The following is a 14,133-nucleotide window of genomic DNA, read 5'->3' as shown; positions in this document are numbered from 1 at the left end:
ATGCAGAATCTGCCTCAGGTCCCAAACACACCCCCAGACCACCTCTTCCAGCGCAGGGTGACTTTGATCACTCCAGGACAGGGCTGGGAGGAGCTGTATCTATTTAGAGCACTGGCCAAGGGACACTAGGTGGTGATGGGTTGGAGGGCAAACTGCATCCTGGAAGGAGGGGTGACTGGGAGAGGGGTCACTCGGGGCACAGTCAAGGACCAAGCCAGGGGGTAGTTGGGGGGTTCGAGGAGAAGCCAAGCAGACCTTTGCAGCCCCGGGGGTGGCAGTGAGCCAGGCATTTTACGGTCCCCGCTGCCTGCAGTCCTGGGAGGTGAGCACTAATATTAGTTCCCATTTTCTAAGTGGGGAAACTAAAGCCCAGGATCATATAACTGAAACCAGTCAGTGTCATAAAGCAATGACCTTTGCCCTGTCCACTGTCTCTCAGGTCTTTAAGCAGGTGCCACACTGGAAGGTGACTTAGGCCACTTTTCATACATGGGTTAAAATTTCGCACCGGGAGGATACCCGCAGGTTCTTTATGAAGGAGGAAATTCAGGGACCATGGCACAGTCACCTCCACACCTTGATACCTGGTTCGGGACCTGCTTGCTAATGAGCTGAATGACAAGGGTCTCAAAGCCGATGATGCCGCAGCCATGTTGAGAACACAGAGTGTGGGACGGCAAGCACAGCACCTTCATCCATCTCTGATGGCAGATGAGACAAAAGACACTTGGGAAGGAACCAGCTGCCTCCTCTTGGAATCCAAGTGCATGCACGGCGTTCCCACAGCTGGGACACCCTGAACAGGAGGGCAGCTCCAATTCTGTGAGCTCTTCTCCAAGGAAGTGACACCAGGAGAGAGATGCTTTCAGGCACAAAGAATAGGAGCCCTACCTGGACCCAGCTTTGGCACAGAGGCAGTGAGCTAGGCCAAGTGACCGAGAGTCCAGTTTGGGGCAGCAGGTGTGGCACATGGACAACTCTCATGTCATCAGGGTGCCATCTTGAGTGGGTCAGCCCCATGGTCCAAAGAAGGCTGCCTGTGGAAGCCGGGGCAGCCTGCCTGACTCCTCGTTCAGGTTGAAAAGGGAGAATCCCCTTTCCCTCATTCAATCTGACCAAGCCTCCAGAGGGGCCAGCATGTGACCAACCCACATCTTCCAGGACCTGGGGAATCACAGTTCAGTTAAGAAGGAGGGGTAGAAGTAAGGTGACCCGGGCCATGATGAGAGTTGATTGGGAATGTGGCTTGGGGATCATCAAGGCCAAGTTCTGCCAGTTTTTCTTCTCTGCCGCTCTCAGCATGGGCTTCCTCTAGGGCTGATCCCCTTGTAACCACAAGATGGCAGACACATATCCTGGTTCACAGACAGCAAGGCAGGGGGAGTACACAATTTCCCAGACACTGAAGAAACCTGTTTACCTCAGGATGGCTGGGCCTGGGTCACCTGTCCCCTCTGGACTCAGAGCTACTGCCTTGGGAACACTATAGCTGGGCAGCATCAGCCCCTTACCAATTGGTAAGCGGGGTGGTAGTGCACACTTGAAATCCCAGTGACTCAGGAGGCAGAGGCAAGAGGATCGCAAGTTCAAGGCCAGCCTCAGTAATTTAGTGAGCCTCTGTCTCAAAATAAAAAATAAAAAAGACTGGGAATGTTTTTCACTTTCTGGAGGCAAAGCTGTGCAAGGGCTTGATTATCTGGCCAGTGTCCTCCAACCTGTCCCATGCCCAGGGAGGTAAAATTCTGCCAACCTTCTGGGCTTGTGGAATAAAAGGTAAGAGACTTGGGTGGGGGTGAGGTCCTCAATTGCCTGCATAAGTTGTCTCTGTCCAAGTTCTTTATGAAACTAGACGGTGTTCAGGTTTCTCAGAGCTGAGCATCAATGATGCGATTAAAGCTGTCCCCATTCACCCAGGGCTTTCTGGAACTAGTCCTCTTAGTATAGAATTTGTGATGCTCCTGGGAGATCAGTGTTGTATGAAGCCCTGCTCACAAAGATTCCCAGGTGCGCATCATACTTTAAATGGTTTCCTGGTGCCAGGTATGTTTTACCACAAGGACATCTGCTCCCCACCAACTGGTAGGTGGAGTGACCACACCCACCATTCCCTCCCACAGGAACATGCGCTTCCTCAGCCAGGCTGATTGGACACAGGTGATCACGTGATTCAAAGACAGCCCATCTATTGGAAGCCTACAATCTGTGGCTTGTGCATCCTGAGCCAATCAGATTCCTCCCCAGGGAGGATGAACTTGAGCCAACAAGAAGCCAGAGGCCTTAAAGCTGAGCTGGAAAGGCCGAGAAGGCTCAGGAGCTGACATTGCTGTCTTGAGCTGACTACCAAATACGCTGATCCACAGAGGGGACAAAGAAAACCTATGTGCTTCTGACTTCAGTAAATACACGATGAAGGGATGAGAAGAGATGAGAACCGAGGGGGAACCTTGCGAGGCAGAGAGAGCAGCCCTGAGCCCCGTGGATGTTCAGGTTCCCTGGGGCCTGTTCTGTCCTATGACAGGTCTTTGCACCTTCTCTACCCTTTCTCTATGAGACACTCCTGGTGGCTCCTGGAAACCAGAGGGCCCTTAAATAGAACAGTTTCACTTATGTTCTTCAGAACTTCCAAGGGGACACAGGCTGTCCTTCATCAGTTAAAGACAGCAAGAGTCTGGATGGGAAGAGAAAAGTGAGGAACCAAATCTTGGGGGGAGCCTTTTCCAGGCAATTTTGTGACTACCGTATTTTTCTTCTACAAGTCAATCACTGCTGACTTCTTGATTGACCACTGGGGAAAAGAGTCCCATGGTTTGGAATCCACCAATCTTGGGGACATCATAGGCCTCTGTTCATGTTGCCACCTTCCCCAGAAGTATTGATGGAGGAAGTCAGTCATGGCAGAGACTAATAATTGTCTCCCACTAACCAGTTCCTCCTTCTTCCTTCGGTATCAGAAGCTCACTGTTTAGCTAGGCACAAGGCCCCAGGTCAGACTATATTCCCAGCTCTCCTTACAGCTAGGTGTGGCTACATGACTATACATCTGACCAATGGAAGATGAGCAGAATGATTGCCCTTAATAGGAACCAAGTGTCTTCTCCTTGCCTGGATGGGATGCAGATGTGATGGTGGGAACTGAAACAGCCATCCTAGACCGCAAATGGAAGGCACATGTTGCAGAGAGTAGAGCAACGAGGCAGAGGAAACTGGGTCCCCAACACCATGAGATGCCATGTCCTCCCTTGCTTACTTCTGTTCACACTTACATGTGAGAGCAGAATAGATTTATCTGTGTCTGAGTGCCTTGTCAATTGGGCATTTGTTACACAGCGGAACCTTGTATCCTAATTAATACAAAGCCCTACTCAGTCTCTGCTGGGAGCCATCAGCCAAGTAGGTATGACAATTTCCTTGCCAGCGTACCCCCATGTTGCTTAGTGGAAGGACTCATGGAAATAGGACATTTTGCAGCGACATTGCATGTAAGGTGACCTTGCTCAAGGACCAGGGCGGATTTGTGTTTAGGGTGTTCCCGGTTTAGGATAATCCGTGTTTAGGGCGTTCCCGGTTTAGAATAGGGCATATCCTGCTGCCTGAGTTCCTCTTGAGTTCTCACGGGATTCAGAATATATTTGGGAGACAGAAGCCCAGTGGAGGTGTGGATTTGGGCAGAGAACGTGGATTTCCCCAGAACGTGTTTGTAGAAGGCCGGTGTGAGATCGGGAATAAAGAATTGCTGTTTGAATCTACAAAGCTGTGAGTGGCTCATGATTTGTGCCCAGCCAGACTGCGGCAAGTCTCTTCAAGCCAGTCAATCCCAGGGCTTGTTCACCATAATGCATATTGTGTGTGTCCTTAAAAGTATGTAGGCGTGCAGAGTATGTCTGTGCACGCCTGTACTCCCAGCTACTCAGAAGGCTGAGGCAGGAGGATCACAAGATCTATGCCAGTCTACGCAACCTAGTGTGACCTTGTATCAAAATAAAATAGAGGGCTGGGGTTGTGGCTCAGTGGTATAGTGCTTGCCTAGCACACGTGAGGTCCTGGGTTCGATCCTCAGCACCACATAAAAATGAAGTAAAGATATTGTGTTCACCTACAATTAAAAAAATAAATAAAATAAATAAATATTTAAAAATAAAATAAAATAAAATAGAGCCCTTGCCTAGCACGTGGAAGGTCCTGGGTTCCATCTCCAGCACTTAAAAAAAAAACAAATGTGAGGCTGTGCCTGGCAGTGACCCTGCCTGAGGGATTCCCACCATCTACAGCCTATGACCACATGTGAGCTATCTGTTACTATAGCTGTAAGCACTGTTACTGGAAGCTAGAAGCCTTGGCTAGTAGACTTGATGGGATGATCTCTCATTTAAAAAGAGAGTCAGCAGACAAGCATGGTGGTGCACACCTGTGATCCCGGCAGCTCAGGAAGCTGAGGCAGGAAGATCACAAGTTCAAAGCCAGCCTCTGTAGCTTAGCGAGGACTTAAGCAACTTAGCAAGGCTCTGTCTCAAAATAAAAAGGGCTGGGGATGTGGCTCAGTGGTTTAGCATCCCTGGGTTCAATCCCTGGTACAAAAAAAATAAATAAAATAAAATAAAAAATAAAAGAGAAAGGTCAACACAAGCCAGACCTCTTGGCAAGTCCACCAAAGAAAAGTGGGGTTCTTTAACAACAAGCACATGAAGCTGTGGTCAACAGTCCACACTCATTTAAGGAGGCAGCAGATTGTGGATTTCAAACATTTCTGTCTGTACAATCCTTTCCTCCAACTAATCTTTCAGAGCATCTCAGCACATAAGCCACATCAAATTACAGCCAGCTGGGGGGAAAGAAAAAAGGTCTGGGGCCGGCCTGCTGTGCTACCTCCTTCTCCACCACCCTCCACCCTACAGCAGCCCATGAAGCACCTCTGGGGTCCCCTCAGTTTCTGTGAGTACAATGTGCAAACATTGCTCTAGGATCGAGTGCATGGGCTGTGGAGTCAAGTTCAAAAACTGACTCCATTACATAAATTGGTGCCAAGCATAACCCCCTCCCCGAGCTTCAGCCCTCTCATCAGTAACCTTCTTGCAGCGTTCTGCAGAGGATTAGATGAAACATATCAACATAAAGCTCTTAACCCACTGCCTGGACCACAGTAGACGCTTGGTAAGTAGAAACTATTACAACGATTTTGTTGGACCTTTCCAGCAAACAGCTCGATTGTGGAGGCTGCTCTTCAAAACAATTCCCTCTCCATCCTAAACGTCTGTCTGCTGGTACAGTGTCCCTTCTGCTTCAATTATTTGCGCCTGGAGGCGTGCCAGGCACTTGGTTTCTTACACCGGGGCTGCATTTACCTTGGCTGAGTTCAAGACGTTTCTGAACAGGAGCTCTGGCTGAGCTGTCACAACCAGCCCATCACCTGCAGCCAACTGGCAGGTGGAGACGCTGGGGCAAGCGACCAAGGGTGTCCTGCAGGGCTTGCTGGAGAGCTTGGCCAGCCAGGCTTGTCAGGATGGTACTGCAGGCAGCTGGGTTCTACCCAGGAAGTGCTGCTGAGATGTCTGGTTGCGGGGGAGGGACACCCCAGTCCCTGCCACCACAGTTCCATAAGGCCTTACAAGACCAATGAGAATGTGTTCTAGATCCCTGTTACCCAAAGTATGCCTGAGAACCAGCGGCATTGCGTTATTCAGAAGCTTGTTATAAATGCAGACTCTGGGCCACCCCAAACCTGCTGACTCAGGATCTGTATCTAAAGAGGATCCCCAGGACTCTTACGCAGAGTAAAGTCTGACAAGCACAGATGGATCTAAAAGTGTACCGTGAGCCAGGCGTAGTGGCACACACCCAGGGCCTCCATGTGCAATCCCAGTGATTTGGGAGGCTGAGGTGGGAGAATTGCAAGTTCAAGGCCAGCCATGGCAATTTAGCAAAATCCTGTCTCAAAAGAAAAAATAAAAAGGATTGGGATGTAGCTCTGTGTGAGCCCCGGGGTTCAATCTCCAGCACCACAGAAATTAATTAATTAATTCAAACAAAAGTACACTGTGCAGTAAAACATCACTCATTTTTGTTCTTGAAGGAAATGGTGGTGAAGAGCAGAGACTCCGAATGCAGAGACACCTGGGTTCTTGTACAGACTCTGGCAGTCATTGGCTTTGTGACCTTAGGAAGACAACTTCACCTCTCTGTTCTAGATTGAGAGGCAATAAGGAGGTATTTGTGTGGGTTAAATGTAAAGTCGTAGAACGAAGCTGGCACTCAGGAAGGGCTTCTTGAACATCACCTGTTGCTATTATTTTTCTCTCACCTCTGAAACTTACATTGAAATGTGGTCCCCAGTGTGACAATGTTGAGAGTGGGGTGATTAGGTCCTTAGGAGGGATTAATGCTCCTCTTATTAATTGTCCATTAACACAAAGGGGGGCTTCTGAAGTGAGGCTGTCCCTCTTGTTTTCTTTCTTTTACACACAGCTGCTGGCCCTTCTGTTTTGTTCTGTTTTTTTTTTTTTTTTTGGGGGGGGCAGGGGGTGTACTGGGGATTGAACCCAGGGTACTTAACCACTGAGCCACATCCCCAGCCCCTTTTATTTTTTATTTTGAGACAGCGTCTCAATGAGTTGCTTAGAGCCTTGCAAAGTTGCTCAGGCTGGCTTGAAACTCACAAACCTCCTGCCTCAGCCTCCTGAGCCACAGGGATTACAGGTACATGCCACCGTTCCCAGCTGCCCTTCTATGATGCAGCACCATGACACCCTCACCAGATGTGGCCACCTGCTCTTAGACTTTCAGCCTCCAAACTTGTACTCAAAGAATATGCTTTTGGGCACTATTCACAATAGCCAAAGGTGGAAACAGCCCAAATGTCCATCAATAAGTGAACTGATAAACAAATTACGGCATAGCCACACAATGGAATATTATTCACTCATAAAATGGATGAACTTCAAAAACATTATGCTAAGAGAAAGAAACCAGACACAAAAGGTCTGGACATACATTGTATGATTCCATTCATATATCACATACACAGGTAGTGTTTATTTGAACATTGGGAATTTTGCTTCAACATATGAATTTTGGCAAATATGGACATTCAGATAGACAAATCTTAGAATACAGACTGGCAGTTGCCAGGGCAGGATGTGGGAGGAGAAAAGTGTTTAATGGACCCAGGATTCCTTTTGGGGTGACGAAAATATTTTGGAACCAGATGAAGAGGGTGTCTGCACATTTTGTATGTATTAAAGACCACCAGCTTGTTCATTTTAAAAGGGCTAATTTTAAGCCGGATGCAGTGGCACATGCTAACATCCCAGCACTGGGGAGGCTGAGGCAGGAAGATCGCTTGGGCCCATGTGTTCAAAGCCAGATAGAACAACACAGAGAGACTCTGTCTCAAAATAAAATATAATTTTTTTAACATAAATCTCACTTCAACAGAAAAGAAAGAGAAAGAAAGGAAGGACCTCAAGGAAAATGGAAAAGAGTCAACAAGAGGGACCTGAGGGAAGACATAGCCCAGGGCTGCGGGGGTGGGGAACCCACCTGGACTGAGAGCCATCTTGAGCCTTGCATTTTGTTCTTGAGTCTCAGTCCGGAGATCAGCATTGGCCACTCCTATTTGGGAAGCTGGGAGCTGGCAAGGGCTCACGAGAGTCCCAAGGCTACGCAGCTGGTATGTGTCAGGACCAAGATTCAGGGCCAGGACTGACGGACTCTTTCCACAGCACTGGAGTCGGGATGGCTGGACTCCCTTTCTTCTTACAAAACCTCTTATCTTGTCTCTCCAAAGTGTAGCTCGTGACTTTTCCCTCCCTCCTCCTGCCATGCACATTCTCAGAAGTCTCCTGTCCTTGTCCCCCTCATTCCTTGCCCTGAGCACACTGGAATGAGGGAGTATTGCTTGCTCTCTGCGGGCGTCTCTGCCCTCCTTCCCAGGCTCTGCAATCAGTAGGGGTGCTCAGAGGGGTCCTGGAGGCCTTCCACAGGGAACTGCCTTTTTTGGAAGTTTTACGGAAACCAAGCAGGCACCACGCCCATTTGTCTGTCTCCCTGCCCACTGTCCTGGATGACAGGGTGCCCGCCTCACCATTGGCCCCTCTGCCTGCCATCAGGAGCTCAGAAGTTTTGCCTGAGCCAGAGAGAAGAGAGAATTTCTGGAAACTGGGCCAGGGGAATATTGGGGTGGGAGGAGGAAATCTCCTCTATTATAGTGTGAAAGTGGGGGGACACTTTGAAATCTGCATGTTCTCTAGCTTGGTTCCTCCTAAAGCCTGGTCCCAGACATGAACCACGGAACCAAGAAAGCCTGGGATAGGACTTGGAAATGGCCGGGTTGGAAGAGAAACTCCATCCAAGGCCTCCTTTCTTCCCTGCCAGTCTCTTGAGGAATAAACTGCAGAACATCAGAGTCTCTGACTTCACAATGGCTTCCCCAACTACTAAAAAAAAATCCTGGGGTTCCCAGAGGCTCAAATTGGTCTAGGTGGAAAAATCCTTGGGAAGAATCCTATTTCTGCTGGGATGTGGTGTAGAGGAGAGGAAAACGTAGGGAGGAGATGGCCCAACCAGGGTCCTCAGAGCCGCCAGCTTATCCTGAGGATAGGGTGCAGCCTGAACGTCTCCAGGCCTCCAAAGCAAGAGGTTCTGAGTTGGAAGAAGCTTCGTGGGAAGGTGGCCAGGCAGGAGTGCTGGGCAGAGCGGCTGAACAGGAGTTGCTGGGACAGAGGGGCAAAACAGCAGCTCACAGCCAGGAGGGTATTCTGAGGTGCCCCTGGGTGGGTGCAGGGAAGGTACGTTGGATCTGGAATGTCCCCCAAAGGCTCATATGTTGAAGGCCTGGTCCCCAACGCAGCAGTGTTCAGAGGTGAGGCCTTTGGGAAGTGGTGGAATCACAAGGGCTCTACCCTCGTCCACGATGATAGCTGAATGGACTACTGGGGGGAGGTGGGATCTAGTGAAAGGCAGTATCCCTGATCCCTTCTTCTCTCTCTCTTCTGCTTCCTGACTACCATGAGGTAAGCAGCTTTTGCCATGACGTTCTGCCTTACCACACCCCTAGAGTAATAAAGCCAGCCAATCACAGACTAAAATCTCTGAAACTGTAAGCCAAAATGAATCTTTTGCTCCTCTACACTATTTTTCTCAGGTATCTTGTCACAGCCATGAAAAACTGATTAACACATGAGGCAAAGGGAATGGCAGCCCCTTCAGATGACCCCAGAGCAAAAGTACCTAGAGCCAGGTTGCTGCGGCACAAACCAAGCTGGGAGACAGATGGTCAGTGGAAGTGTTTTCCTGTTGAAACCCAAGAAAACTTTGGAAAAGACCAAGGAGAACTTGTCATGATATTCACTTCCCACACCCTGGCCTTGTGTCTCCCATCCTTTGCCACCAAGCCATGATGTAAAGCAGATTTCCTTAGGCCACAGGGCGGCTGAGCTCCCAGAGATGCAGGAGGAGCAGGGGTCTCTGGAAGCCTTCACTGAGGCCAAGGTGCCTGTTCCCCAGGTTGGGGGTGAGGACTGGCTTTGCTGGGGGATCGTGAGCATTCTCAGTTGAACACTGCTCTGGGCAAGGCCTAAGGGCTCATAGCAGACTAGGGAATGATTGCAGGTCCCCTGGGGGCCCTGGCACAGGGCCACCCAGTCACACAAACTTTCTTATATATAAACACCAATGTTCTCTTATGGTCTTGATGAAAAATCCAAGAGTCAGTAGAGCTGAGGTCCTTAGAAGCCAGAGTCCAATAGTCCACCCCAGGGACCACTCTTCTCTTCAACAACCATGTCTTTGGAGACCCCTGGGGATGGAGAAGTCCAATCCCTCCTTCCTTTGTTCCCTTAGAGGACCACCTGCCCTGGGCCAGGCAATGACCATGGTGATAGAACAGCTCAAGGTGCTTTTGTTACGGGGTGGGGAAGACAACCAGTACAAACAGATCAGTAGATAATTCAGCACAGGAGGTTAGCGGTGACATGGAGGAAAATGAATTCTTTTTTTTTTTTTTTTTTTTTTGCCCCAGTTGCAGCCCTGCAGCCATTAGAAAACAGTCACACTGGGCTGGGGGTGCAGCTCAGGGGTAGAGTGCTGGCCTCGCATGGGCAAGGCCCTGGGCTCAATGAAATAAAGAAAGAAGGGGGGAGGAAGGAAAAAGAGAGAAAAGAAGAAAACAGCCACATCTTGCTAGAGCCTTCTCTATAGCCAGCTAAGTACCCCAAATACTTTCTTTTTTTTTAAATATTTATTCTTAAGTTTAGGTGGACACAATATCTTTATTTTGCATTTATGTGGTGCTGAGGATCGAACCCAGTGCCTCGTGCATGCTAGGCGAGCGCTCTACCACTGAGCCACAATCCCAGGGCCTACAAATACTTTCCGCCATTCCTTCTAGGACAGGGGTTCAAGTCTCTTCACCATCTTGTCCACCTCCTGGACCCCTCTGGTTTCTAGATAACTGCCTGAAGGGGGACACAAGCCCCTCAACTGCAGCCCAGCCAAGAAATAGCCTACAGGATCCCCAGAGCCCTGGCCCTGGCCCCCAGGCCTCCGTGGGTTTCCGTTAATATAGCTGCTGCCCACCTCTGTCCTTGGTAGCCACTCCATACCCCTGAATGACCCCAGCCACAGGCCCTGAGCAGCCCCAAGTCTTCCCTCAGGAACTTTCTGAACTGCCTCTCTCCCAACTACCTCTACCCCTAAGTGCCAGGGTTTATATTTATCCAGGTAGTTTCATCTGGCTTGAGGTTTCCTGACGTGAGTCAGAAGTCTCTTCCAGACAAACTACCTCTCAAAGTCTGATCCTTCATCTCTCAGGCAAAATAGGGGACAATGAGAAAGGTGGCCTTGCTCTTATGTGTGGACTCTTTTTTTTTTTTTTTTTTTTTTTTTTTTTTTAGAGAGAGAGAATTTTTTAATATTTATTTTCCAGTTCTCAGCGGACATAACATCTTTGTTTGTATGTGGTGCTGAGGATCGAACCCGGGCCACACGCATGCCAGGTGAGCACACTACCGCTTGAGCCACATCCCCAGCCCCATGCGTGGACTCTTGATCTGTGGCTGCGGGAGGGTCACGAAACCCTGGAGGGGTGAAAGTTGCCTGCTCAAGTACAGCCACATGGCTCTTGAGAAAGCCCCATGTTCTGGCCATCCATCTGCCAACTAGTTGGTTTGAAATCTTACAGATTGAACTTTCTGGTCCTTAGATGATCATCAGAATCACATGGGAAACTTTTTTTTAAATGAAAAATTTTTTATTTATATATGACAGGGGAAACATTTTATTTTAATTTTTGCAGTGCCAGAGGTTGAACCCAGAGCCTCACACATGCTAGGCAAGGACTCTCTATCACTGAGCCACATCTCCAGCCCCACATGGGGAACTGCAAAGAAACAAATTGCCAGGCTCCGTTCTGTCCAGGGTGGAGCCCAAGAATGTGTGTTGTTTTGTTTTTTAAGCCCTGGCATTATTGACTCCATACTGGCTCCTAAAGGAACCAATGCCTTTTTTGAACACCAACTGGGGAATCCTTCCAGAAAGCTGTATCTCTGTGACTCTCTTCTGGAAGGTTCTCTTTGCACACCGAGACATATGTAGACGTTCTGACCATCGTGTCTGACCTTCAACAGACATCAGTAATTTACCCAAAGACCACAACAAAGCTGTAGGGTAGAGAATGAGAGGTCAGAAGTCCCCACCTCAGGGACCACTTCTGGCCTGGCTGTTGGTTTCAGAGTTCCACCATGCCTGACCTGCTCCTTGGTTCTGCAGGACCTAGAGGACAGGGCAGAATGGAAGTGAATGGGGATATGTCCTCGAGGGCCGGTATGGGGGTGAGGTAAGTGAGGTGCAATGTTCAAGGTGGTGCCAGAAAGCTGGGGAATCAAGAAAAGAAACATTTTAATATGACATTTTAAAAATAAAAATTACTGACAAAAACTGATATTACCTTGATGAGCACAATATCAAAATTTTAAATAAAGATAGGATCAGTCGTGGTGTGAAGCCATCTGAGAGCCCAAGGTAGAAGGAAAAACCAGTAATAGAAACAATACGGAGAACAGAAAAAAAAAAAAAAGAAAAAACTCATAACTTTTAAAATATTCTCAGAGATGATACTTCATCCATGACATAAGAATAAGAAGCTTTCTTTTTTTTTTTTTTTTAAAGAGAGAGTGAGAGAGGAGAGAGAATTTTAATATTTATTTTTTAGTTATCGGCGGACACAACATCTTTGTTTGTACATGGTGCTGAGAATCGAACCCGGGCTGCACGAATGCCAGGTGAGCGCGCTACCACTTGAGCCACATCCCCAGCCCAAGAAGCTTTCTTAAGAGAAAATTATCTGAAAATAATAGAGTTCTTAGAAATTAAAACTATGATGTAGGGAATAAAAACAATACTTTATAAAAATAAGGATGAAAACAATCCCCCGAACATGAAACAATAATAATAACAATCAAACTAACCAATAAACAACAACAAAAAAATGCAAAGGAGATAATAGAAGACAGAAGAAAATTCAAGAATGACATCCAGAAACTGATGTCTAGGAAAAAAAGAGAAGATGGGAGGGAAAAACTATCAAAGAAAGAAAGCAGAAAAGAAATTTCCAAAACTGAGGAATGTAAGTCTCCAGATTGAAACAGTCCACCAATGTACAGTGTGGTGAAGGAAAGAGCCAAAGTGGTCATCCCCGGCACTTTCAGAAGACTGGGGTTATGGGGACACCCTGAAAGTTTCCCAAGGTCGATACAAAGATCAGGAACAAGAATGACACCAAACCTCTCCACAGTGACATCAGAAGCAAGAAGACAATGGTGAGATGCTGTTAAACTTGAGACAGAAAATTATTTTTTTTAAGAGAGAGAGAGAGAATTTTAATATTTATTTATTTTTTTAGTTTTCAGCGGACACAACATCTTTATTGTATGTGGTGCTGAGGATTGAACCCAGGCCACACACATGCCAGGCAAGTGCGCTACTGCTTGAGCCACATCCCCAGCCCCAGAAAATTATTTTTAATCTAGAAGCCTATGTTCAGTAGAACCATCGATCAAACGAGAGCACAGAATAAGGCATTTTCAGACCTGCAAGTTCTCAAGAGAATTTCTTCCCTCCTGTGCAACCTCTCTTTTGTTTAGTTTAGGAAACTAAATAGCAAAGGGGGTGAAGCAGGAAAGAGAAGACACAAGGTCAAGGAAATTCCCAACAGGGAATCTGACACAGGAGAGAGAGACAAATGAGAGAAGGAGGCCCGGGGATGATAACTGGGGGGCAAGTGAACAGCTCGTCCAGGTCAGAACAGACACCAGGAAAGAGGTTTCTAGGAGAAAAAAAAAAAAAAAAAGAACTGACAGGTTTGGCCACATGGAGAATTATATTTGAAGTCAAAGGACAATGTGTAAGAAGACACCAGAGGTAAGCGTGGGAAACCAAGGGGGCGGGACATAGCAGGGTCCCAGGAAGAATGAAAATTGTACAAGAAAAGGACATGACCCTGCTTGGATCAGGTGTGAACAGGATTCAAATGATAATAACAAGACAGGATTGAACAAAAAGATTCAGAGGGAGCACAGCAATGCTGGGGAATGGGGGGAATATGAAAGCCAAATCTTCATCCACCATGAAAGGCAGCCCAGGGACCTAACACTGACCTACCCAGAGGGGCAGTACAAGCAAAATCTTTGCAAAGACAGAGGTGGACACCTGTAGGACAGCTGGGAAGGCACCTGGGCAGCATGGGCAGCATGGTGCGAGGGGGGGCTGGTGGGGCTGCTCCGTTTGTTTTAGGATTCTAGCACTGTTTTCCTTCTTTCTTTTGAACAGGAGTCTCATGCTGCCCAGGCCAGCCCTGAACTCTTGGGCTCAAATGATCCTCCTGCCTCCTATTTGAACTTTTTGACTATCTGCAGGTTTTTCTTTAAGAAAATTGTTTTTAAAACATAAAATAAAGAAGCATATGCTGAGAACTGCATCTTCTTGGTGATTTATTTATTTATTCATTTATTGGTACTGAGGATTGAATCAGGGATGCTTACTCACTGAACCACATCCCCAGCCCTTTTTATTTTTTGAGACAGAGTCTTGCTAAATTGCTTGGGGCCTTGCTAAATTGCTGAGTGCTGGCCTTGAACTTTTGCT

At 47.7% G+C, this 14,133-nt stretch overlaps 2 protein-coding genes across 2 annotated transcripts in view; one reads left to right on the top strand and one right to left on the bottom strand.

The window, feature by feature from the left end:
* The window catches only part of Plxdc1 (plexin domain containing 1), a 63,605-nt gene that overhangs the window by 39,459 nt on the left and 10,013 nt on the right, over window positions 1–14,133 (bottom strand). The gene's annotated exons all lie outside the window — the stretch shown is intronic.
* Window positions 647–14,133, top strand: part of Rpl19 (ribosomal protein L19) — a 67,052-nt gene continuing 53,565 nt past the window's right edge. The window contains exon 1 of the mRNA XM_076869681.1: window positions 647–653. Within this exon, the coding sequence (XP_076725796.1) occupies window positions 651–653 (3 nt within the window). The 5' untranslated portion in view covers window positions 647–650. The remainder of the gene's footprint in view (window positions 654–14,133) is intronic.

This window comes from Callospermophilus lateralis, chromosome 11, assembly GCF_048772815.1.
Source record: "Callospermophilus lateralis isolate mCalLat2 chromosome 11, mCalLat2.hap1, whole genome shotgun sequence".
NCBI lineage: Eukaryota > Metazoa > Chordata > Mammalia > Rodentia > Sciuridae > Callospermophilus > Callospermophilus lateralis.
The sequence above is the reverse complement of the archived record's forward strand: the minus strand, read 5'-3'. Positions and strand labels throughout refer to the sequence as shown.